Source organism: Urocitellus parryii, chromosome X (assembly GCF_045843805.1).
Source record: "Urocitellus parryii isolate mUroPar1 chromosome X, mUroPar1.hap1, whole genome shotgun sequence".
NCBI lineage: Eukaryota > Metazoa > Chordata > Mammalia > Rodentia > Sciuridae > Urocitellus > Urocitellus parryii.
In genome coordinates, this window is record NC_135547.1 from 62,103,077 (window position 1) to 62,130,705 (window position 27,629).

Here is a 27,629-nt window from a genome sequence, read left to right on the forward strand (position 1 = left end):
TTCTAGTGTTGTCCATCTTTTCTTTTAAAAATTATAAATGTTGAAGATAGCAGGTCAGTGGTCCTACAGAATGTCCTGTGTTTGGGATTTGGATGCTGTCTTACTTATAGTATCATTTAACTTATTTCTGGGTCCTGTGTTTTCCTTGTAAGCTGGAAGTTAAAGGCTTGATAGACTCAAGGTTAACATTTTTGTTTAGAATATATCTTAGGTCATATGAATGTCATGTTGGAGCATACCAGAAGAAATGTAATATCTTGTTGATCAACTATGAATGTTGTTAAGATTGACCCTGGAATGGGTGGTGACAGTCTGATACCTCTATGATATGGATATCTTTCTCCCTTTGTATTGAAAATAATCTGTACACTGTAAATTTGTTACTGTAAAAATGTTAAATTTGATGCCAGCCATTCATATAATTGTTTTAGCATTAATTACCAACCCTTATATGAATAAGTATTTTAATTTGGGCCTACAAAATGATTTTTTCTAATTATTTAATTCCTCCTACATGGCTTTAAATGGTTTCTTACATTTCCAAAGGAAATGTATCTTTGTAGTATTATTGTTATCCTCCAGATAGAGTATGTACTTCCTAGAATCAGGTCATTTAGGAAACTGAAATAGTCATAAAATTACTTGAGGGGACGAACAGAGATATAATACTGAAGTGATATAATGCTACAAACTCTTTAAGTTCTGATCTCATAATTGCCATTTACTGAGTATGTGACTTTGGGCAAATTATTTACCGTCTCTGTTTCAGTTTCCTCATCCTCTGCTGCTATGTATATACATGTGGAAAAAACTGGAAAATCATGGGAAAATGAAAATATAGGGACCAGGTTATGGGTGATTCACATGTTTTCTTCAGCAATATACCATATTTACAATATAAGAGAGGAAATGAAAAAAAAATTAACTGTTGTGCTTCTGTTTAAATATTTCTAATGTACAATTTAAAGTGCAAACTCGCCAAAAGTGATTTATGAGTCTTATACATTGATTTTGATTTATCCTTCTTGAAATAGTACATAAGAAATTCTTAATGCAATAAACTAACTTTAATTAGACAAAATTTTATCATTTTCCTATTTAAAAAAAAACTCAGTGTAATCACTCTTTATCCTTTTAATGTGCAGGATAGAATAATTAGCTTCAGTGTTTTCTCAGTGTTGTATAGCTGATTTCTTTTAAACACATAATGGAATTTCACTTAATATTCAATTTGAAATATTTGTACCTTAAGGAATGTGATATAGTTAAAAAGAACAAATTCATAGGTAGAAGTTGAGTATCCTTAATTCAAAAATTTTAAATCCTAAATGATCCAAATTCCTAAATATTTTGAGAGCCAACACAATATCATAAGTGAAAAATTCCACATCTGGGTTAATGTGATGTGTCAGTCAAAGTGCAGGCTCAGTAAAAATATTGTATAGAATTACCTTTAGTCTATGTATTTGAAGTGTGTACAGAACATGTGAAATTATTGTTTATACTTGGCTCTCATCCTCAACATATCTCATGTATATGCAGATACTGCACATCTGAAAACATCAGAAGTCTGAAAGTCTTCTAAGAGGGTTCCAAGCATTTTGAATAAGGGATACTAAGTTTGTAAGTTTTTGTCTCTACATTTTAGAAAATGTGTTTCTTGAAAAGATTTTATATTAGGGTGAAGAATGTGTTTTGTGTGATTTTATAACATTATTGGAATGAACACTTGGTCTATTTCATTTATTTTAGACTCATAGTTTTATAAATAATTAAACATCATGTTTATTCTGTGGAACTTAAGAAAGTGTGTTCTGTACAAAAAACTTTATTTTCCTCATCACAACTTAAATAATGTGTTCAGTTGTAAGAGAGCTGATCTGGGGTACCTTTTGCTTTGAGAAGATAATTTTGATCACATAAATTGTTACAACAGAAATATTAGCATTATGAAAACTAAGTAAAATTAATTATAATAGAAACTACTTATTTCATTTACTGGCATGGATGAGGTCTTAGGAACTATTTACATTGCTTAATACAACTTTTCAGAGAATTTGAGTTGATAGAGTTTGCTCAATTTAGATAAAAACTTGAACACCAAATCTGTTTTTTCAGAGAATTTCTATTTTGTAGGCTCAATCTTTCATTGGCTCTCTAAAATTTAAAAAATAAAATACATTTTATTATTTATTTTCTAAGCCTTGTTTATTTTTTTGGTTCTTTTTAGTATACATGATGGTAGAATCCATTTTGACATAATTATACAAGCATGGAATATATCTTATTCTAATCCAGTCCCTAGTACCTCTCCTTCCTACTCCCACCCCCTGTTTCCTTCCCTCTGCTGATCTTTCTGCCATTTACCTGTAGTTATGTTTAAAATTAATTTCTTGTGGATATTCATGATGTTGATGTATTTATACTTGCACACAAGAAAGTTGTGTCAGATTCATTATACTCTTATTACTATTCCCTTCCCTTCAATCCCCTTTGTCTACTCCACTGAACTTGTACCTCACCCCCTTCTTGTGGGTTAGCTTCCACATGTCAGATAAAACATTCAACCTTTTGTTTTGTTGCGATTGGCTAATTTCAGTTAGCAGGATAATCTCCATTTACTGGCAAATGCCATAAAGTCATTCTTCTTTAAGAATTAGTAATACTCCATTGTGTATATATACCATATTTTATCCATCCATTCATGTGTTGAAAGGCACCTAGGTTGGTTCCATAGCTAAGCTATTATGAATTATGCTGCTATAAACATTGATATGGATGTGTCACTATAGTATGCTGATTTTAAATCCTTTGGATATGTATACTGAGGAGTTGGATAACTGTGGCAAATGGTTGTTCCATTTCTAGTTTTTTTAATATATATTTTTTAGTTGTAGATGGATACAATACCTTTATTTTCATGTGATGCTGAGGATCAAACCCATTGCTCTATACATGCTAGGCAAGTGCTGTACCACTGAGCTACAACCCTAGCCCCCATTTCTAGTTTTTGAGGACTCTCCATACTACTTTCTAGAGTGGTTCTTATTATGGAAAATATCAGCCTTTAAAAAATGGAGTAAGATAATCTCTCATGTACCAATCTTGTATTTTCAACAAGAATCAGTTTATAACTACTCTTCTTTCTGTATATTCTTTACCTTCTCCCTCATTTCGCCATCCAACTCTGGATTAGTTTGAAGGAAATCCCAGTTATAATTCTATGTGTAAATATTTCATAATGTATCTAGAAGACAGAGCTTCTCTGTTTTAAACATAATCACAGTACCTCCATCACCTGTGCTTCGTTCATGCCCAGTGTTTTCATTATGTTTCTTTGCTCTTGTACAGTTTGTAGCTTAGTTTTCATTATTGAATTGATTTAAAAAAGTAATTTCTTATTTCACTCTTTTTCAAATGACTGTTCTCTAATCATCTCACTTTTGAGCTTTTCTAATTGGGATTTATGATGTTCTCTCAGTGCTGCTGCCATTTTCTTAATTTCCTTTAGCTCATATTACCCCAATTATGTTAAAATGTTTTCATCCAATTCATGAGGATGTCTTTCTGACATGCTTTCATTGTCTGTGGAATGTTATCTTGCTGTGTATTCCTTTTTTTCTGAAAGTACCTTGAATGGAGTTTCAGCAAGATCTTTTTTGTGTTCCTGATTTTTAAGTAAAATGAGCTTTCTCTCTGTATTTAATAATGAGTATGGGCCAGGGTAGCTTTTCTAACTTCACTGTTGTTGATCTTTCTCTTCTGTCTTCACAAAGTAATGAAAACATGTTACCTGGTATCTGAGATCTATTGGCTGTTAAGCTCTGCAAATTTTGTCTGAGCTTTCTCTTTCCTTTGCCCCCATTTCCCGTTGTGTGAGGTTCCCAGTTACTCCTCTATGTATGACTTTGTCTAGGAGTCTCTGGTTTGTCAGTTTTCTCAGTCATCTTGTCCCATCCCTTCTCCCCTCTCCAATCTAGCACTGGTAGAGATTCCCTGTTCATTCATCTACAGTTGAAGCCTGCAAAGTTTCCTACTTTTTCATACATTTTTTTTTTTTTTGTACTGGGGATTGGACTCTAGTCCACTAGGGGATTGGGCACTAGTCCACTTAGCCACATCCCCATCCTTTTTTTTTTTTCTTTGTATTTGGGGACAGGGTTTCACTGAATTGCTTAGTGCCCCAAATTGCTGAGGCTGGCTTTGAACTAGGAATACTCCTGTCTCAGCCTCCTGAGCCGCTGGGATAACAGGTGTGTGCCACTGCACCTGGTTCATATAGTCTTTTAATGTTCCAGTGAGTACCGGATAACAGTTTTGGGGTTTTTCTGGCTCTGAGGGCTATCACAAATTTCTTTGTCTTCCCTTCATTTCCTTTTGCATGCTTTCTGATACAATGTGGGCAAAGTTGTTGGTGGTTTATAATAACCGTTTTGTATTTTGGGGTTTATGATGATATTTTATCACCTAGTTTTGTTGTAGATGTTGTCCTTAGGTGTGTGGATTTGGTATTCTGGTTGTACTCTCTGCTTTTAAAAGTGTTTTTCATGTGTTTCCACAAGACACTAATGAAAAAATAATAAAAGTACATAGCAGAAAGATCAGTAGAGTAGAGGGATGGTAACTCGGGGAGGGAGAAAAGGAAGGGGGAAGTACTGGGGACTGAATTAGAACAAACTTTTATAATGCTTTTATAATTGTGTCAGAATAAACCTATAACATCATATATAATAATGAATAAAAAAGTGTAAAAATATTTTTATTACTGCCTTATAGTTATAGCCTTTCTAACATCACTACTGTTGATCTTTCTCTTCTGTCTTCACAAAGTAATGAAACATGTTACCTGTGGAGTCCGGGTAATAATAGTGGAGTCCATATTGACATATTCATAAATACATATAATGTAGTGTTCTCCATTTTAATCCCCAGCACTTTTCCTTTCCCTCCTCCTTTTCACTCTGATCCCCTTCTTTTACTCTATTTATTTATTTTAATTTTTTTCTTTATATTTTAGTTGTTTATGGATCTTATTTATATGTGGTGCTGAGACTTGAACCCAGTGCCTCACACATACTAGGAAAGTACTCTACCACTGAGCTACTACCTCACCCCCATCTATTTATTTTAATTGATTTGTTACAGTTATATGTAATAGTAGAATGCATTGTGTTATATTCATATGTATATATAGCATAATTTGGCTAACTTCATCCCCCAATTCTTTCCCTTCTCCCCCACTCCTCCTCCTCTTCCTCCTCTTCCTCCTCCTCCTCCTCCCTGGGCCTCCTGCCTCTACTGATCTCCCTTCTGTTTTCCAAGTTTTTCTTTATTAATTCCTTTTTTTTCTACCTTCCACATAGGAGAGAATGAGGGATCTTGGGGGAGATTCAGCCACTCTGTTCCTGGAATCTTGATTGTGTTTTTCAGTTCATATCATTTGCCCAAAAATAGAGTTCAAGATGTTGTTGATCTAATATTAATATTCACCTTTCAGAACCTGTAACAAGGGCTGGAGATGTGGCTCAGCGGTGGCGCGCTCGCCTGGCATGCGTTTGGCCCGGGTTCGATCCTCAGCACCACATACCAACAAAGATGTTGTGTCCGCCGAGAACTAAAAAATAAATATTAAAAATTCTCTCTCTCTCTCTCCTCTCTCACTCTCTCTTAAGAACCTGTAACAAAATTTTGGGCCACTTATTCCAACCCCTTAATTTTATCTAATAAGTGTGTGTGTGTGTATGTATGTATGTATGTATGTATGTATGCTGAATTCCAGAGAGGATAAGTATTATGATTTGGATATGAGGCATTCCCCCAAAGCTCCTATGTTAATTCAGGAATATCTGGAGTTAAAATGATTAGGTTGTGGGAGTTGGAACTTAATCAGACCATCCTAATTGAATGGACTCAGTGGTAACTGCAGTCAGGTGGGATGTGGCTGGAGAAGATGGGTCACTGGGGGCATGCCCTGGAAGAGTTCATCTCGCCTGTGGTCCCTTCCACCTATCCCCTTCTGTTTCCTGGCTGCCATGTATGGAGCAGCACTCCTCCACCACACACTTCCACCATGTTGTTCTACCTTACTTTGGGACCAAGTAAATGGACCTGGCCAGCTGACTGTTGACTGAACCTCTAGAACCACGAGCCACAATAAATCTTCCCCCCCTCTTAGTTGTTCCTGTCATGTATTTTGATCAGAGCAGCACAAAGCTGACTAACACAGTAAGTGACTTTTCTGATGTCACAGCTATTTAGTGTAAACCTGAAAATGAGAAGCCAGTCATCCTCTTAGTTCAGTACTTGGAATACTAAAACAATGTTGTTCTTATTCCTAAGAGCTTATGTTATATTGAATTTTTTAAAAGTAACAAATTTTACATAATAGTAATATTTTAATGTTAGTACTTTTTTCTAAAACTATAAAAAATCCACAGATTTAAACATTACTACATTTATTAATGTGCTTGATATTTTGTGAGGCATCAAAGTGAATTGAATTGATTGTTAGTTTAAAAATGATGCTTTTTATCTATTTTTAGTGGTTCCCAAGGCTACTTCCCTGGCAGTTTTTTTTTTCCTTTTTAATAATGTAGCTACTAAAGTGTAGACTTAATATAAACATTGAATTTAAAATTCAAGTTTGGGGGGCTAGGGTTGTGGCTCAGTGGTAGAGAGCCCGCCTAGCATGCATGAGGCACTGGGTTCAATCCTTAGCACCACATAATTATAAAAGTATTGAGTCCACCTAAAACCTAAAAATAAATATTAAAAAAAATTCAAGTTGGGAATCAGCAACACTACTTGAATCTGACTTGAAACTCATTTTTTTTTTGCTTCATTTTCTGATGTCATCTTTTTTCAGTGGCCTTCAGCATGAGTTGTGTGCAGTTTTACATTTGCAATTGCTCTCTAGTCATTTCTGTATCTAATATTGTTTATGCTTTGTTTACAATAGTGCAGAAGGTCTCTATCTAGGGTTCAGTAGTAAAATAAAGGATGTGGTTCACTAAAAGTTTTTTGCATTCACAAGTTTTTCCTTACTGGTAATTCTTATTTTTTTCCCTAACAAAAGAAGTTATTCTTTATAAAAGCAGTCACAGTAAATTTTCTAGTTCTATGTAATTTTCTTTCCATTCTGGTCTTCACTAGTTATAAATAACACATGAAATGACTTTCAAGGTAGAAAGCAAGAATCCATTTTGAAATGTTCTATAAAATAAAGAGTGATTTATGGTTTTATATGATTTGGGCTGAAAGCACTCGGGCTTTGCCAGGTCATCAGAGTCCTGTCAGGGGAATCTATTATTTATTGTTTTATATGATGGGAGTGGTGTAAGTACTTTATTTTATTTTTATCTTATGTAATATAGTGTTAGGAAAAATCAATTCCAAATACTAATACAATTTTAAGACTGTATCATAGAAAATTAATCTGAATATTATAGTTGTAAGTGATGAGGTTCAACATTAAGAATGTGGATTAAAGGGGAATTTTAAAAAATGAATGAGCAATGTTCTCATTCCTAGAAAATATTTTAGGTACGATTCTTGACAGTGTTAATTCCATTTTTTTGACCTTGATTTTAGCCTAGTTCTTTATTTGATAGTGAAATATCTTTATTTTATCTAGATAGGTTTTAGAAAATGGCAGAAAATTAAGACCAGACATGATGGTATATGGTCATGCAACATTCCATATATCAAATATGTATTTTTTTGCTAGCTGCCAACTTTAAAACAGAACCTTTACTGAGAAGGATGTGATGAAGCTAATCTCAATTTCCTTCATTACAGTTTTTATGAAATGCTAATTTCATATCTTATGTTTACCTATGTTTAATAAAATGATTTATCCACGTTATTTTATCAGAATTATGCAAGTTTTCTGTGATCCTATTGCAAGACCAAGTTCTTTAGTACAGTTTTGCTAATGAATTTAATAATATTAAATGTTTAAATGATAACAAATGTTTGATTTTCAACTGTGTACATATATAAAAGGAACTTTTAAAAGAATAATTTTAAGTTAAAGTTTTGAAGATAAATAAATGATAAGCAAGTGATAACCTTTATTTTTTTTCTTCCTCAAATAACTAATCTTTCTGAAGGAGTAGGAGGAAGAGGGAAGAGACTCAACATTTACCAAATTTTAGCAACATGCCAAGAGGCACTGTATAAGGTGTTTCATATCATATTGGACCTTTTTCTCCCATTTTACAGATGAAAACATTGCATTTGTATATTTGTTTTATGGAGTGTTTCCAGTGAAATGCTGTGATTTCACTCTGATCTGAGTTGTTTATAACTCATGTTTGACTTTTCTTTATGGGAGAGATTGTATAATTCATTATAAGCCTATGTATTCTATATAAATGCCTCATTAGGACTTTGTGTGAATTTGAGTAGTTATTCAGACACTGTTTACTTTTTAAGCATTAAAAATGATTTTATTTTTAAATTAATTGGGTTTAAATGCTACTAAATTGAAGTTTACAGATATTAATTTAAACAGATCATGCAGTCATTTTGCTTATTTCACCAAATTACTAACAAGACAAAAGGTTTAATTGTGTTCTGTTTTCCTAAATAAGAATTTATTTTTAAATTTAAAGCTCCAGTTATATGCAGGTTTATTCTCCATACTGTGAGTAGAGTTTCTTTTTCCCTGATACATTGATTGACCATTCTATTCTGGTTAAAATCCTTTTCAAGATTGCCATGGCTTAGAGGATCAAGTACATAACTCTACTATTTGGCTTCAGCCACCTTAAAAAACTGTTTTAGTGTAGTAAGAACATTTAACATGAGATCTACCCTCTGAAATTTTAAGTGTATAGTACACTGTTAACTATAAGTACAATGTTGTACAACAGATCTTTTGAACCTATACCTCTTGGGTAATTGTTACTTTTTATACCCATTCATTAACAACTCCCCATTTCCCTCTCCCCAAACCTCTGGCAACCACCATTCTATTCTTTGATTGTATAAATTTGCCATTTTGGATATTCCAGGTAGGTAGAACCATGCATTATTTGTCTTCTTTCAATCAGTCTGTTTTCTGCAGTAATGTTCACAATAACTAAGAAGTGAGAATGATATAAATTTTCAACAGTGGAAGAATTGATAAAGTGAATGTGATATAGCCATATACTGAAATAATACTCATTAATTAAAAACACTGAAGCTGCAACATAGAGACCCTTGAAAACATTATGCTAAGTGAAATAAGCCTGCCCAACCACATTTTTTTTTAAAGCATTACCTTTTGGTTCTTTCTTCCTTTACTCTTTGCCAAGAATTCTCCTTTGTACTTTCCTTTTTACTTTTATACCCTTCAATTTAGGTGGTTAGACGCTGAAAGATCCAGCTAGTGTCTCTTCTTTGGCACTTTCCATCTCTCCCTTTTATAGTGGGAATGTTTCTTTCCATTGTGTTCCTGTAACAGTCCGAAATAGACTCATTATTTCAATCTCTTTAAATTATTTCTTTAGACTCAGAGCTTTTTCAGGTTAGGAATTATCTTAATGATTTTTCCCCCACCACCTGGGAGTCTGCTCTAGACTTCCTGCCTTCTCTTTTCCCCCCATTTTCTTTTTCTCCTTTTCTTAAGCAAGTAGTTGAAGATAATCTCCTGCATGCCTTCTTCCTGTGTTCAAGTAACTTCTTTTTTTTTTTTTTGAATAGGTTGGAAGAAATATAAGAATTTGCCTAGAAAGACATTGGTATCTGTATTCTTCACTGTAATTTTAATTATTTTAAGAATGGAGATAATATGCCATTTAACATTGGAACAGCCTATTGATTTGACAAGCTTGTGGGGATGTCTAGATGAAAGAATTAAGGAAAAACACAAATGATAGTCATTTTGGTTTTATATAATCTGAACTCAAATCATATTCAGAATTGAAATCCATTTTGGCATTGCTTCATCAGTAGAGACTTGACTTCTGACAGTGTTGATTATAGGCATGAATATAACCACACACATATCCGCCTACCCAAAGTTGAGCCAAATGGAGAAGAGTAATATTATTGTCTGCCACTAGAGCTAGAATCTAAAATATTTTCTGAAGGATAAGAGTAGATAGGCCAGGTGCAGTGGCACATGCTTGTAATTCCAGCTGTTCAGGAGACAGAGGCAGGAAGATTTTGAGTTCAAAGCTCGCCTCAGCAAGAGAGGTACCAAGCAACTCAATGAGCCCCTGCTCTAAGTAAAATACACAAAAGTGCTGGGGATTTGGCTCAGTGGTTCAGTGCCCCTGAGTTCAATCCCAGGTACCAAAAACAATGTAGATGGCATTCATTTGGTAACTACCTTTGCTAACAACTGAACAGTACTATAAGGTACTATACTTATATTGATGAAGAAACAAAGACAAGTCAATGACTTGTCTGAGGTTGCATAGTAATCTTAAGATTCAAAGCAAGGTCTGTCAGATTGAGACCATGCCCATTTTATTGTGTTGCCAGTACTGCCCTTAAGTACTTAGTCTCAAACTTCTGTCCAAGTCTGAGATAGTGAATTCCCATGGTTTTTGAATTGGCAATATTGTATAAGTTGGTATTTGGCAACATGCTCAAACTCATTTCCTCACATGGCTATTACTTCCTGCCCCTCATGATTATAATGAGAAATACATGAGATGATGTACACTAAAATATTGTGTGAAGTGTAAAACCCTATAATATAAGTGGGTTTGGTTATACTATTATTACTTGTAAAAGCATTGATCTTTAACTTGCTAATTCTTTTTCCTAAGTAATTTTTTGCTGTTACCCTTTGAACTATGCTGTGTATTGGCTTTTAAAGGTTCATAGTGATTACATTTAATTAAAAGAAAATTATTTCTTTAAGCAGAACAAAAATTTCAGATAGTCTTAACATGAAAAATTTCTTTCTACTCAAAATTCTTGTTTTGTAAAAAAAAATTATATCCAAAGTTAATGTTGGAACTTTATGATGGCTTCTTTCTGATAACTGATGATTAATGGTTATATTCAGTACATTTGGTCAGAACTTCTTTTTTTGAGCCAAATATTATATGCCCTCAAAGTATTCAACCCTGAAAAACTAGTTCCTAAAGGTAGATTGACCTTGTGTTTAATGTGGTTTTAAGTACAGATTGTGACAATTCCTTCCATGTACCTATTACTTTTTACATAAAGAAGATAATCCCTTTTCCTAAAATCCTTGACACTCAGTATGTAGTTCATACTCTTGCCAAAAAATGGTGGTATCTTTTCTACCATAAAGTAAGAATACAGGAGAGTCAAGATGTCTCACGGTAGTGGTAGCTCTATAGAGTTGCATTAAACTTTAAAAACATGTTTTATTTGTATGATTGATATAAAAGATTTTAATAGCCTCCATTTAAATGGCAGATCTTGTGATAAAAGGTTATGGAAGCGTCTTACAGCATAGAATATTTAACTATCTAATGTAGCACAAAACCTGAATTTATTTTTATTAGCAAAGCATTATCTTTGGTAGTTTAATTTTTGTTCATACTGATAGTCATAATATATATTTCATTATATGATAATCAGCTTTATGGCATGACTACATTTGACTCCAGAACAGTAATGTTTTCTTTTCATACTGCTGTTCTGAACGAAAAGGAAAATAATACATATTTTAAGTGGCCTCATATTTCTTTAATTTTTTTGGGGGGGTGGTACTAAGGGATTGAACTTTAAATTTAATTTTACATTTTCTGTTAGATATTAATTGCAGTATGTCCCAGAATTCCAGAAAACAAAGCCATTTTTCTCTTTTTAATTTTGACCACTGAGCCACATCCCTAGCCCTGTTTTGTATGTTATTAGAGATAGGGTCTTACAGAGTTGTTTAGCACCGCACTAAATTGCTGAAGCTGGCTTTGAACTCACCATCCTCCTGCTTCCTCCTCCTGAGCCGCTGGGATTACAGGCATCCGCCACTGCACCTGGCCAAAAAACTAACGTATTTCTGTAACTAAAAAATGTGAGCTATTCTGTATTAGAAGCATTGTGGCTTTGGATTTAGATTTGAGTTCAGATTTCAACTCTATAATCTTATTTTTAAGCAGTGAGCAACAAAGTTAACATATTTGAACCCCAGGTTCTTTTTCCTTTCTAGACTGTATCAGATTCTTATCTCTCAGTGCAGTTGTATCAGATTAACTAGTGTGTTAACATGGTTCCTAATAATAAAACTCTATATGAACATTATGCCTTTAGTTGCTCATTATGATAATTTTCAGGTAAAAATAATTTAAGTTCTTGTTTTTATAGACTATTTCTACCACGTAATAAAAATTTCAGTGTTAGTATGTTTAAGAAATGTCTAGGGCTGAGGTCATGGCTTAGTTTGTAGCATGCTAGCCTAGCATGTGTAAGGCACTGGGTTCAATTCTTAGCACCACATATAAGTAAATAAATTAAGGTCAACCAACAAATAAAAAATTAAAAAAGGGAAATATCTAAAAGTGAAATTAATACAGATTTTACAATGTCAAATACAAGGTTGGGTCTCTTGGTAAGCTATTCTATACTGTGATAGCATGAATTGAACATTTTATGTAAAATAAATATATATTTCTACATTCTAAATGATATAGGTGTGTGTTTTTATAGGTTTGCCTGAATCCATCATTGCGGCTGCATGTTCAAGGAGTGGCCAGAGGGTTCTGCATGTTGATTCGTAAGTTTTATCAATGGTAGCATTTAATACTTCCTAAAATTCTCTATACAAAATTGAAATTCAGTAACACACACCTGTATGCCTCTAGATGTGTGTATGTGTATATTTATATATTATCAAAACTTAAGATAGAAAATGAGTCAGAGTTAGTAAATTTTTACCAATAACATGTGAAATATATAGCACTTATTATATAGTAATTATAATATATTAATATATATTAAGAATATATTGTCTGTAACTTTTAATATAAATCTAATGTGAATTTTAGTATAATTATAAGCTTTAAAATAGGTATCCATTTTTTTTGAGAGGAAGCCAAATGCATCATTTTATTTTCTTTACAGTGATTTTTTTTTTGTAAATAATAAATAATTCTCCAAGAGGCTTATAAATCTCACATCTGTTATATATATATATATATGAGCGCATGGGTGTACACAACCCATATATGTGTTCTTTTTTGTTTTGTTTTGTTTTTTCCTGGTACCAGGGATTGAACCCAGAGTGTTTAACCACTGAAATACATTCCTAGCCCTTTTTCTCTTTTTAATTTTGAGACAGGGTCTTTAATTTTGCAACAGGGTCTTGCTAAGTTGCTTAGGGCCTCACTAAATTGCTGAGGCTGGCTTTGAACATACAATCCTCCTGCCTCAGCTTCCTAATCTGCTGGGATTGTGGGCAGGCATGCAACACCACACTTGGCTGTGTATTGTGTTTGAAGCTTCATATTTGCTTGTAAAATTTGGCCAAGAGATTTGAGTATGTGGTTTTGTTCACCAAAATTTAAACTTAGAGAAATTTTAACTAGGAAAAAATGTCTAAGCTGAGTGCCATGGCACATAATTCTGAAGTCCCAGTATTTCAGAAAGCTAAGGCAGGATGATTGCAAGTTTGAGGCCAGTCTCAGCAATGTAGCAAGGCCGTAAGCAACTTAGCAAGACCCTGTCTCAAAATTTAAAGAGGCTGGTGATATAATTCAGTGGTTCAATGCCCCTGGCTTCAGTCCTCAGTTAATAAAAAAAAAGTGAAAAATTTAAAAAAAAGTCTGGAATTATGTTTTACTTTAAATGTGATGATAAAAAGGATGTTAATGAAAAACTCAGGTTTAAGAGAAAGCATTTTAAAAATTTCTGTATTCAAACATTCCCCTAAAGCAAACCCCTAATCTTCCATTTGTCTATATAATGTTTTGACTATTATATCTTGACACTTCAATTATTCATTGAATAGGAATAGAATAGCAAGAAATTTAATTTTACATTTTCTGTTAGATATTAATTGCAATATGTTCCAGAATTCCCGAAAACAAAATATCAATAGATTTGTATACTGACTTCCCATATATTATCTCATTGTTAACTATGTAGAAATCTAAAATTAGCATTAGTTAATTTACATTTAACCCTTTCTAAATTTATTTTGAAAGCATATTAACATCTTGGTTATTATCCAATGGTTAATCCAGGATTTCTAAATTGGGTTTACTTTTCTTCAATTCTACTACTACTACTACTACTACTACTACTACTACTATTACTACTACTTCTTTTTATTCAGTTTTCATATAAAACCTGCCTTTAGAATTCTCTTCTCATAATTATATGCACAACTGCTTGTGTTAATATCTCAATTGAGTCTTTTTAAAATTATTATGGATTTACATGCCAAAATATCTTCGACCTTAAAAGCTCAGGTGTAGGGCCAGTATGAATTGTTTAATGCACACATACACATACAGACAGATTTATTTATGATAGCCTTAGTTAATTTGAAATTAAAATGGTTCCTGTTAATTTCTTGAAGATAGGAGAGTTAGTAAAAGTTATTAATTGATGAGCTCATATGCTTGTTACCATATTAGTTTCTTTACATATGTAATTTAATTCCCATCAAAGCCAAGGGAAGGTAGATGGTATCAACCAAATTAAACAAGTGGGGAATGTGAGGCAAGAATAAGTTAAGTAATTTTGTTGAATTTTGCCAAGCTAGTATATGTTTAACTTTAGATTTAAATTTCTTTTCTTTTTTCACAAACCTGGAGTCTTCTCTGGATGAAGAATATTTTAGAAAACACATAGGGTTTACTGATACTATAAAAAATAGAGTTTTATTAATAGTATAAGAAGCTAGATCTCACTGTAAGAAACAATGACTCAATTTAAAAAGCTCCATACTGTGGTTGGCTTAAGATCTTAGAACTTAATAACGATAAAGATAAAATTTCAAAGTGTCAGAACCTTTTTTTTCTTATCTTGTAAATCTTCAAGCTTGTTGATTTTTAAGAGTTTAGATACATGTAAATACTAGATTCTCCCAGATCTTTTATTTGACATTTAAAAATTTATTTAAATTTATTTTTTAACTGATATGGAAAACATAAAAATTATACACATTTGTGAGATACCATGTGATCGCGAGAGTTGGGGTGAAGGGGATGGAACCCAGGGCCTCATCCATGCAAGGAAAGTGATCTTTCACTGAACTCTACATCTAGTCTTCCATCTGATGTTTTGATACATGTGTACATTGATTAATATTTTAATCAGGTTAAACACATCTCTTTTGTTATGTTGAGAACACAAAATCCTTTCTTCTAGCTTTTTGAATTATATCATACTTTGTTACTCTTTTACCACATCAGAATTTCTTAGCTGCTATTTGACAAAGTATCCTGTGATCAACTTCTCTTCCCTCCTTCTACTGTCTGTGGCCTTAGAGATAACATTTTATTCTCAACTTCAATTTTTTTTTAAATTTCACATGAAGGATATCATGCAGTAGTTTTCTTTCTGTGCCTGGTTTATTTCACTTAACATAATTGATCTTCAGTTCCATCCATATTGTTGCAAATGAGAGGATTTCATTATCCTTTTTTGCCAAAAAATTCTTAATTGTTGCTGTATATCACAGTTTCTTCATCCATTCATTAGTTGACCACACTTAGGTTGTTTTCATTTCTTGGCTGCACTGAACATGGAAGTGCAGATATCCCTATGACATCCTGATTGCTAGATTGCATGGTAGTTCTATTTTCAAAATTTAGAGGATTCTCCATACTGTTTTCCATTATTGCTTTACCAGTTTACATTCTCACTACCAGTGTGCATGGATTCCCTTTTTTTACATCCCCTTGTCAGCATTCATTTATCTTTAATCTTTTTGAAAATAGCCATTCTTACTGGAGTGAAGTAATAACCTCATATGGTATCAATTTTTATTTTTCCTGAGCATTAGTGATATTAAACATTTTTTTTTCATATACCTTGTAGCCATTTGTGTCATCCTTTGAGAAATGTCTATTTAGGTCAATTGCCCATTTTTAATCAGTTTATTTTTATTAATTTTTTGCTGGTAATCTTTTGGAGTTCCATATACATTCTGGATATTAACCCTTTTCATGTGTATTTTTTGAAATTATTTTCTCCCATTCTGTAGAGTTGCTTTGTTCTGTATTGACTGTTCTCTTTGCGGTACAGAAACTTCATTTGATGTAATCCATTTTGTCTATGCTTGCTTTTATTTCCTGTACTTTTTGGGTCTTACCCAGAAAATTATTGCATGTTCCAATGTCTTAAAGGATTTCCCCTATATTTTCTTCTGGTAGTTTTATAGTTTTAAATATTACATGTAACTCATTAAGCCATTTGAGTTGCTTTTCATAACTAGTAGGAAATAAGGGTCTATGATTCTCCTAGAACAAAGTTTAGATTGAGTGGCCAAATAGGCACCACTATTTGAGGGTAATGGTTGCTCTCTCTGTTATTCATGTCTCCTAATCTGAGTTTGTCCTCAGCTCCAGGTCCATATATCCTGCTGTTTAACATCTTCGTCTAGCTATTCCACAGTAGTACCTTAAACTTAGCATGGTTAATGCTGTATTCATCTTCCTTGTCCTTGTCTCAAAATGCACAATATCCCCCCAAAGAGCATTATGTTCCTATTCTTTTTGAATGGCAACATTATCTATTAGACACTTGGAAACTTCTGTTGATTTTTCTCTTCTTCTTTTTTTAATTATATATGACAGTGGAATGCATTACAATTCTTATTTCACATTTAGAGCACAAATTTTCATATCTCTGATTGTATACAAAGTATATTCACACCAACTCATTTCTTCCTACCTATACTTTGGATAGTAATGATCATCACGTTCCACCATCATTTCTAACCCCATGTCCCCTCCTTTCCCCTCCAACCCCTCTGTCCTATCTAGAGTTCGTCTATTCCTCCCATGCTCCCTCTCCCTATCCCACTATGAGTCAGCCTCCTTATATCAAAGAAAACATTCAGCATTTGGTTATTTGGGGTTGACTACCTTCATATAGCATTATCTTCTCTAACTCCATCCATTTACCTGCAAATGCCATGATTTTATTCTCCTTTATTGCTGAGTCTCTACTTTCCACATTTGTTCAACCACCAGGTTCTATAGATGATAGTTAACATTTATTGAGTTATCCCAGGCACTGTGCTGTGTAGTTTGAAAACAAAATTTCACTGATCTCCCTTAAATTTAATCTTTCTGCCATATCCACTTCTTTTCATCTCACTGTCACTTCCTTAGTTTAGTCCCTTTCTCTGCTAGCTAAGCTTAAAACCTCTTGATTAATGATATCCAACCCTTCAATGCCATTTAGCATGTTGTAGCCAGTCACATCATTCTCCTGTATGAAATCTATCAGTGTCTCTCTGCTGCCTATTTTTATTGATTTTTCCAACTTAAAAGTCTTCTATGGAAATATAAGTAACTTGAATAGATGAAACAGAGCTAATGTGGTTGAGGTGAGTTTGTCTGCATCAGTTTAGACAAAACTGTCTTATAGAAGAAAGTCTAAATTTTCTTTATGTCATACAGTGCCCTCTATGATCTGGGCTTACTCATACTTTCAGCCTCTTGCCATTTCTACCGTCAACTGTACACACCAGTGATTCTGAGATTTGCAATAACTAAAGCATGTCTTAGTCTTTTACATCTTCCTGCTTTCTGAGGTTCGAGTAAGCATCCCTCTGCCTGGATTGCTTCTCTACTATTTAGGCTAACAACTATTTTTTTAAACTTTCAGCTAACATGCCACCTCCTCAGGGAAGTCCTCCTTCCTTAAACAGCCCTTGGTATGTGTCACAGATATGACTGGATTTTCATAATACTATATGAGTTTGACAGCATTTATCACATTCTTAATCATTTACTTCCCTTTCTTTGGAGCCTAAATGCTTCTAAATCACAGGATTTATTCATTTTTGTATTGCTAGTACTTAGTTTTGTTGCTGATATACAATTCGATACTTGATGAATGGATGGATAAATATTAATTATTATATGTAATTATATGTATTTTTTTTCTGGTAATGAATGATTAATTTTGGCCATGAATAACTTTTATCAATGATATACAAATTTTGGACAAATGGCTGTTGTTAGAGATATAATTCATGGCTAAAATTTAGACGATGAAGTTATAATAATCTTGGCTTTTATTCTCATCTGGCTTTTATATTGTCACTAGTCATTTGTTTTCATTGAGTATTTTTGCAAGGAATTGTGCTAAGTGTTAAGGATACAGAGATGAATTCGAGGATACTGACTCACAATCTAGTAAAGGGAATGAACAATTATACAGATAATTATATATGCTGTGTAAAATATATATGGGTATGTATGTGTGCATATGTATGAATGTGTATATGTGTATGTGTATAGGTATATAATATAGCTATGGGGGACACCTGGCTCATGGAGAGTGTTTCCCATAGAAGTCGGCACCTGAGCTAACTCTAGACAGACAAGTCACATAAAATGAAATAGTTTGGATTGGAGCTGGGAAGGATATTGCACACAAATGGACCAACATATGCAAAAATTTGGATAAAAGAGAACATATGTTTGGAAGACTAAAGTTAGTTGAGTATGGCTGGTGTTTGGTGGGCTGGGAGTGAAATACAAAGATGAGACTGCAAGTAGTGTTTAGTTCAAGGAATTACTTATTGTTATAGACATTAGGGAACTATTGAATGGCCTTAAGCAAATAAATGAAATGATCAGATGTATGTTTTAGGACTGTACAGTGAAGAGTGGTTTGAATAAGTTGAGGTAGAGAGCAGCTAGGTGGCTGTTTGCAGGGATATAGTTAAGAGAGAATTACCTGAACCAAGATGGATAAAAGGTAAAAATATTTGAGGTTATCTCAAGAATTTTGGAGGTCAATCATATATAGTAGGTGAGGGAATAAGAATAATTATGATTCTGTTTTGAGCATTTTGATGGATGGTGATGTCATCAAATTGCCAATTCATTTACCAGTGTTAGGAATTTAGGCTTAAGGATTGATGTTTGGGGCAGGTAAGGTAAATGTGTCCAAAATTGGAAGTGTTGAGTTTGAAGTGCCAATACCATTTCTAAGTGAAGAGAATCAGGTATGTTAGGAACCTGAGTCAGAGATGTAGACCTGGAGATAAGAGATTTGGGCACTATATGTAAACAGATAGTAGTTAGAACCAAAGAAGTAAATATAATTGCCCTGAATATGTGTATAATGGGATAGGGATAGAAACCTGGCAAGGGCAACTTTTAAGTCGTGGGCAAATGAAGAGATTTAAGAAAGAAGATTGAGAAGAAACAGACATTCAGGAGGAAAGCAGAAGGGTGGGTAATTTCATAAATCTGGTAAATTTACTCATGGAAAGCCTTAAAATCTATACATAATGTGGAAGAGGAGGTCTGAAGGAAGAGAACAATTATGGGATGTTTTTCTGTTGTGGGTCAGGATTAGCTCTTTTCTCATTTAATATTTATTATAGTATTTAAGATATATCATAGTCTGATTCAATCTACTTCCTTTGCTTTATCTTTCATTTCTGTATTACACATAAAAGAGTACCACGTGTCTCTGTTTGGTAGACCTATCTTCCCATGCTTTTTTGGAAATATTTTTAAAATTATGGTAACATGAAACATAAAATTTGCTATATTAACCACTGTAAATGTAAAGTTTGGTAGTTTTATATGTATTCACATTGTTATGCAGCAGAACTCTAATACTATTTGGTCTTACAAAACTGAAATTCTGTACCTATTAAACTATAACTCCCCTTTCTTCAGTCCCAAGGCTCCTTTGTACATTCTTGCACCATGAATTTCACTACTCTGGATACCTCATGTAAGTGTATCAGATTATTAATTTTTTTGTGATGAGCTTGTTTCACTTAGCTCAATGTCCTCATGGTTCATCTGTGTTGTCATATATTGGAGGATTTCCTTCCTTTTTAAGACTGAACAGTATCCCACTCTGTATATCACATTTTGTTTATCCATTTTTTTTGTTGATAGGTACTTGGACTGCTTGCACTTTTTGACTGTCGTGAATAATTCTGCTATGAATGTGTGAGAACAAATGTATCTTCAAATCGCTATTTCAGTTCTTTTGGCTAAACACTCAGAAGTATGGGATAGCTAAATTATATCTACTGCCATTTTAAATATTTTGAGGAACTGCTTTACTGTTTTCCATGTTGAATTCACATTTCTGCCATCTTCCAATGCTTTGACTTCAAAGGATAGTGGAGTGTGGGCTTTTAAGTGAGAATGCCTGTGTTCATGTCTTAGCTCATTAGATGTGTATTTTTAGCAAGTTATTTGATCTTTCTATACTTCAGTCTTTTTTTTTTCCAAAAAAGGGAAAATATTAGCACTTAAAGTATAAGATTGTTGATAAGTTTGAATCAAATAATGTATATAATGGAGTTTTGACATTTCCTATTTGTGGACCATTATAGACATTAGGATCTGTTACTCTTAACAGTGATGGTGGTGGTGGTGGTGGTGCTGTTGCTGCTGCTGCTGCTGTTGCTGCTGCTGCTGCTATTGCGGCTAGTAAATATGAGCACTAAGAAGTCAGAGAAAGAAGTGATTTTACCAGTGGGAGTTGTAGAAAGTCTCACAGAGGTGACATTTGAGCTGTGTATTGAATGATGACAAGGGGTTCAATTTAGTGTGGCTAGAAGTCCTGATAGACTAAATGGATTAGATTAATGAGAGTTTGAGGTGTCACTGGAAGAGGACCAAGGAGTTCCTAGAGGGGGGAACCTCAACTCAAAGACTTAAGTGAGATTCTTGAGAAATATCATAGAAATGAATTTAAGGACATTCCAATTAAAGTTTCAGATTTATTGAGGAAAGCAAGGAGTACATATTTAAGGGAGAATGTAGGCCGTCTTGAGAGAGGGAAAGATGTTTTGGGGGTTCTCAGGCTCTTTTAAAGGAGACTTGGTGAGGGGTGGGAAGATATGTGATGATGACATCAATCTGGTGATCACAAGATGTTTTATTGTGGTCTGGTTGTTCTCAGGATCTTTAGGTTGGTATGGTGTCTATTATCTGTCAATAGATATTGCTGGAAAGTTCCCTAAATTATAGAAACATCATATCTTTCTTTGCTTAATCTATTAATTGCCTTGACTATTAATAGTGCACAAGATATTTTTCATAAGAGAGTGAGTAATCCTAAGATTTACAGATTTCTCATAAATTTTGGAATGACAGGCTTGGTAGAAGAACTAACCGGGGGTGTGACAGGCCTGGAAAGGTATTCCAGATTAAAATTATGTTTCCTTGCCCTTCTTTTCATCTCCTTTCTACCTATGTTTTATTTCTTCTACATCAAAAATAGAATTAGACTGGAGCTGTATGGTGCAGACTTTATTTACTGAGGTAGGAATATGGATATTTATTATTATTTTTGCAGTGTTGGGGATTGAACCCAGGATCTCATGCATTCTGTGCCAAGTACTTTCTTAAGAATTATCTTTAATGTCTTTGTCTTTCCCTCAAACCCATGTTTAGTCCTTCAGCATATCCTGTCAGCTGTACATTTTTTTTTACGTTAATCAAAATCTATTCCCAAGCTGAACAACAGATGGACTTCAAAATGGTTGTACTTCTTGCTCCTCTCCAATACATACGCTATTATTGTCTGGCATTTAAGTTGCATCTTGGATTGTTTTTGTTCTTAATCTCAAATTAAATGCAATTAATTATTCTTCAGACAGTGTTTGTTTGCATATACCCAAATGTTTATCATTTCTTTGCATCATAGACTTTACTTCTGGGATTTTCTCTATTTTTCTGTAATTAAATCCTTTAGAAATATCTTTTATGAAGATCTATTTAAAATTTATTTAATTTGTTTATGTATCTATCTAATAATGTCTTTTCTTTAGTCTTATTATTTAAAGATAGTTTTGTGGGCAATATAGACCTACCAGTTTCTTTTTTTTTTTAATAAAATGTGAACTTTAAAAAAATTTGTTCTAATTAGTTATACATGATAGCAGAATGCATTTCTATTCATTGTACACAAATGGAGCACAACTTCTCATTTCTCTGGTTGTACATGATGTAGTATCACTCCATATATGCAGTCATTCGTGTATCTAGGGTAATGATGTCCATCATTCCACTATCTTTCTTGCCCCCATTCCTCCTCCCCACTCTTCCCTCCCCTTTGCCCAATCAGAATTCCTTCATTTTCCTGATGCCTTTCCATTATGGATCAGCATCTACTTATCAGAGAGAATATTTGGCCTTTGGTTTTTGGGGACTGGCTTACTTCGCTTAGCATGATATTCCCAACTCCATCTGTTTACCTGCAAATGCTATAATTTTATTCTCTTTTGATGCTAATAATATTCCATTGTGTATATAAACCAGTTTCTTTATCCATTCATCTATTGAAGGGCATCTAGGTTGCTTCCACAGTTTAGCTATTGTGAGTTGAGCTGCTATAAACATTAACGTGGTCATATTATTATAATATGCTTATTTTAAGTCTTTTGGGTATAAACTGAGGAGTGGGATAGCTGGGTGAAATAGTGGTTCTATTCCAAGTTTTCTAAGAAATCTCCACACTGCTTTCCAGAGTGGTTGCACCAATTTGCAGTGCCACCAGTAATGTATGATGGACCTTTTTCTCCACATCCTCATCAATACTTATTATTGCATTTATTCTTGATAATTGCCATTCTGACTGGAGATGAAATCTTAGAGTAGTTTTGATTTGCATTTCTCTAATTCCTAGAGATGTTGAACACTTTTTAATTGTTGATGGATTGTATATCTTAAAAATGATGGGTAGGAAAAAAAAATAGGTGGCGATGCCTTAATTGTATGCATGTTGTTAGGTGTGAGGGCCTCTTCCATCCTTGTCAAGGGGAGTGCTAACCTTTTTTCCTTTCATACAACACTGTCAGCTCTACTTCTAAGACAACTCAAATCTAACTAGTTTTCTCCTTCTTTACTCTTCTTTCTAGTTCATTCCACATTCATTTACTATTGGACTACTCAAATAACCTCCTTATTGTCCTTTTTTCCACTATGGCCCCAGTAATTGGCCTTTCCCTTCTGCCTAAGTTTATCATATATAACTGTCTTCCTTCTTCACCGTACTGTACTATAGCTATCATTATGCACTGTTTTTTTTTCATGATTTATAATATTGTTTGTGCCTTTTGTCTTTTTTTGTCCTTTATCTTTATTGCCAGGGACTTATCATTTTATTAGTCTTATCAGAGAACTAGCTTTTGCTTTGTTGACTCCTTCAGTATTGTCTTTGTTTTCTATGTAATTTATCCTTATCATTTCCTTCTTTATAGTTTCTTTGGCTTAGAATCACTCTTGTTCTTTTTCTAATTTCTTGAATTAAATTCTTAACAGTTGATTTTTAAGCATTTTTTTTTTTTTTTACTTTTTGTAATCATTTACAGCCATTTGAATCTCTCTCAGGACCACAATAACCATCTTCCATGAATGTTCAGTATTTTCCAATAGCCACTAGACTTTTAATTTTTGCTATAGGTTATTTAGAAGTGTGTTTTTATGTTCCCAAAATTTTGTTCAAATCTTGATCGAAATTTTAATTCCATTAAACATGACAAAATGTACAAGTAATACAAAATATAGAAAGTAAATAGTTTTAATATGCCCCCTTTCTTCCACCCTGTACCCTACCCTCTTTACCTCTAGCCCCACCTTAGAGAAACATTAATTATACTTTTTATATATCCCATAATATGCTATTCAGATATCTAAGTAAGTTGCAGAAAAATGTGTAAGTATTTATAATGTATATATTAGATTCAGTGTAGGACAATTTATAAGATATGGAACAGTTTAACTTAAGGATCCCTATTTTGCCTTTTTATAACCATATCTGCCTCCTTTGTAGTGCCCACACTGTTATTTCTGATTCTGGTAACCAGGAATCTGTTTATCATTGCTTTAATTTTGTCATTTCAAGTATGGAACTGTACATTATATAAACTTTGTCACTTTTTTTTACACTGTGATTCCTGGAGATTCATCCAGGTTCTTGCATGTATTGTGTGTGTGTGTGTGTATGTGCGTATGTGTGTATGTGTGTGTGTGTGTGTGTGTGTGTGTGTGTGTGTGTTTTACTGCTGAATAATACTCCATATTACTTACATAGCAAACTTTGTTTAAACATTCACTATTGAAGAGTATCTAAGCTGATTTCCATTTTTGACTATTACAAATAAAATTTGTGTGTGCGTGTGTGTGTGTGTATGTGTATAAGTTTTTATTTTAGATAAATTCTCAGGAGAGCAATCACTGAGTCAAACAGTAATTAATGTGTTTAGCTTTTTAGGAAATTGCCAAATTATTTCCCACTGTGCCTGTAACATTTTATAATCGTACTAGCAACATATGAGTGATCTAGTTCCTCTACATCTTTGATAGAATTTAGTGTTGCCAATATTTTTTCTGATAATTCTTTACAGGTGTGCACTGATCTCACAGTTTAGTTTTAATTCACATTTTGTTAGTAACTAATGATGTTGATCATTTTTCATGTGCTTATTTGCCATCTGTATATTCTCTTCCATAAAACATATTCATATCCTTTGCCCACTTTCAATTGGATTGTTTATTTTACTGTTGAATTTTTAGAGTTCTTTATATGTTCTAAACAAATATATTTAACTTTATCTTTGTGGTAAATAGTTTCCAGTTTAGTTACATTATTGTCACAGAACAAGCACTGCAGGTTATTAATTGTTTGGTATGTTTTGGAATTGCTTAATGGTTTGGAGCCATATGTTCCCCTGTGGCTTAATAAGAATGTTTTTTTCCCCTCTAATTCTTGGATATGGCATTCTGTATGTTTAGTTGATCAATCTTGTAATTTTATTATATAAAACTATTATTATTCCTATCTTGATTATTGAATTCTTAATTTCCTTGCAATTCTGTTATTATTTGTTTCATATATTCTAAGTGTTTATTAATAAGGGCATGTAAGCTTGGAATTGTAATATTCTTGTATGGTTACACTTATTATTTTCCCCAAATAATGCTTTTTATGCTTTAAAGATTATTTTTTATGACATTAGCGCAATGACATAAGGTTTCCTTGTTTTCTTCCAGATAACTTTTCTAGCCTTTTAGAACATAATTTTCCTCCATTTTTCCCCCATGGTGCTAGGGATCAAACCCAAGGCCTTGTGAATGCTAAACAAGTACTCTACCACTGAGCTATATATTAAAACCTGAATTTTTTTAAAATTTTAATTCTGTCTGGCAATTGTTTTTAACTGAATTTAGTTGTTTGTATTTCCTTTTCTTCACTAATATTTGGATATATTTCACCCCTCTTATTTTCTACTTTTTCTTTAGCCTCTTTGCTTTGCTTTTATTCCCTCTCCTTTTGGTCTCTTTTTTTTTCAAATATACAGAAATATGCTTTCTTCCTGCACATAGATTTGAAATTCATATATGAAATTTATATTCTAGATTAGAAAAACCTTAACATTTTCACTTATATTTTCAAAATTTAAGCTAATTAAATTATTCTCTCTTTACAAGCAATACAAAGATTACCCCTCTATCATGCTTATTGTTGTCTGATATTTTGTTGACACTTTGATTTTATACCTCTTTGGTCATTATTATTGTGTTTTTTTTTAATCAGTTAATGCTTATTTAGATCTGCCTTCATGTTAAACAGTTTCTTTGCTTGCTCTTCATTTTGTAGCCATCATTTCTTTCTTGAAATTCTTTCTACCTGAGCTCAGTGGTGATAAACTCTGTTAATGCTTTTATTTTAATCTCAGTCTTGACTTATAATTTAGTAGGTTCTGTTATTACACATTAATAGTGTTTTTTTTCCCCTCACAGTATATTGTTCTTTGGCTTCTTTTGTGGCTTTTGAGAAGTTTCTATTAATCTAGTGCTATTCTATTATAGGGAGATTGTCTTTTCTTTCTGATTGTTTTATCATTTTTCTGTTTGCATTTGTAGTTATTCAGTCTCATTCTTGTCTAAATGTTGACTTTGTTTCCATTTTCTTGCTCTGAAATTGTTTGGCTTCTTGAAACCAGATACTTATACCTATAGTTGTCAGGAAAATTTCCAGATATTTCTTCAAAAATTACCACTCTTATTCTTCTTTTTGGAACTTCTTTTACAGATGTATGAGATCTTCTTCCTCCTCCTCTTTTCCTTTTGCTGGCTACTTGGAGTATATTTTTGCTGGCAAATAATTGTGTGTGTCAGGAACTTTATTTGATGCTTAGGTAGTGTATAGTGAGCTCTCTTGACTTCTTTGTTTGGTATTTGCTGTTTTGATATGAAAAATAATTTTTTTGTTTGCTGGAGTCTGCCTAGTTTATAGGGTTGGATGCAGAGGATCTAGTCAAGATGGGGGCCTGGCTTTCTCTGTGTGGGCTGGCAGTCTGGTCACCCATTGGTGTGATCTTGTTTCTGGAGGCCTGGGGTCCAGGTTTTCATGTGCTTTGGGGATTTGAACACTGAGGATATGAAGGAAAGGTGGATTTCCCAAGAGAGATATTTTCCTACCAGTATTCCTGGTGGGCCTTTTGGAGACCCAAGCTGGTGGAGGATGGCTTAACCATAGGACTTGTCATTTCTGTAGGAGTTGCTGGAATTAAACTCAGGTGGACTTATAGTACTTGTGTGTCCATGGTTGAGCTCCTGGATGGGTAGGTGCCATGATCTTGCCTGCAGGCTTGTGGAAACCTTTGTGACAACTGGGGATAGGGTGCAACAAGCCAGTTTGCAGAGGAGACCACAAGTTTGGACCACTCTGACCTAGATATATGTTCAGACTCATTCTGTCTTTATTCCTCTTATATCTCTTTGTCATTCCTCTTCTTTTTTCCTTTTGGTGCTTCATTATATGTAATTTCTTCGGCTTTATTTTCTAGTTTTTAAATATATTTTAAAAATTTTTAGTTATAGATGAACACAATATCTTTATTTTGTGTACTTGTTTTTATGTAGTGCTGAGAATCTAATACAGTGCCTCCCATGTGCAAAGCAAGTGCTCTGCCACTGAGCCACAATTCCAACCCTATCTTCTAGTTTTATACTTGAAAACTTTAGTCTACAGATGAGCCACTTTTTTTTTTGTAAATTAACTCTTATTGGACCACAGCCATGCTTGTGTGACATATACACAAAACACATATTTACATACTCACCATGGCTGCTTTTATACTACTAAAGCTGCTTTTATACTACTAAGTAGCTGCAACAGTGACTGTGTAGCATGCAAAGGCTAAAATATTAACTAGCCTTTGAGAAAAAACTTTGCAGACCTCTTTTCTAGTTCATTAATTCTCTCTTCAGAGGTGTTTGATTTTCTATTTATTCTAGCGTTTGTTTTTACTTCAGTGACTTTCACTTCAAGAAGTTGTTTGTTCTGTTTTTAAAAGCTGTCATGTTCATTCCCTTTGTTTCATTAATTTTTAAAAAGCTAACTTTAGTTATATGAAGTCATTGAAGGGTTTAATACTGTTTGGTATTATCTTTCTTGTTTCAGGGTCAGTATTCTTTTTTCTTTTTTTCCACCAGAAATGTTTAATTTTGAATTTTATAAAGTGAGACGATATCTGTAGGGAT

The 27,629-nt window shown here is 33.4% G+C and overlaps 1 protein-coding gene and 1 pseudogene across 1 annotated transcript in view; one reads left to right on the forward strand and one right to left on the reverse strand.

The window, feature by feature from the left end:
- Positions 1 to 27,629, forward strand: part of Chm (CHM Rab escort protein) — a 168,032-nt gene that overhangs the window by 15,778 nt on the left and 124,625 nt on the right. Inside the window, exon 2 of the mRNA XM_026381447.2 lies at positions 12,622 to 12,688. Within this exon, the coding sequence (XP_026237232.1) occupies positions 12,622 to 12,688 (67 nt within the window). The remainder of the gene's footprint in view (positions 1 to 12,621; positions 12,689 to 27,629) is intronic.
- Positions 22,826 to 22,933, reverse strand: LOC113176894 (U6atac minor spliceosomal RNA; annotated as a pseudogene).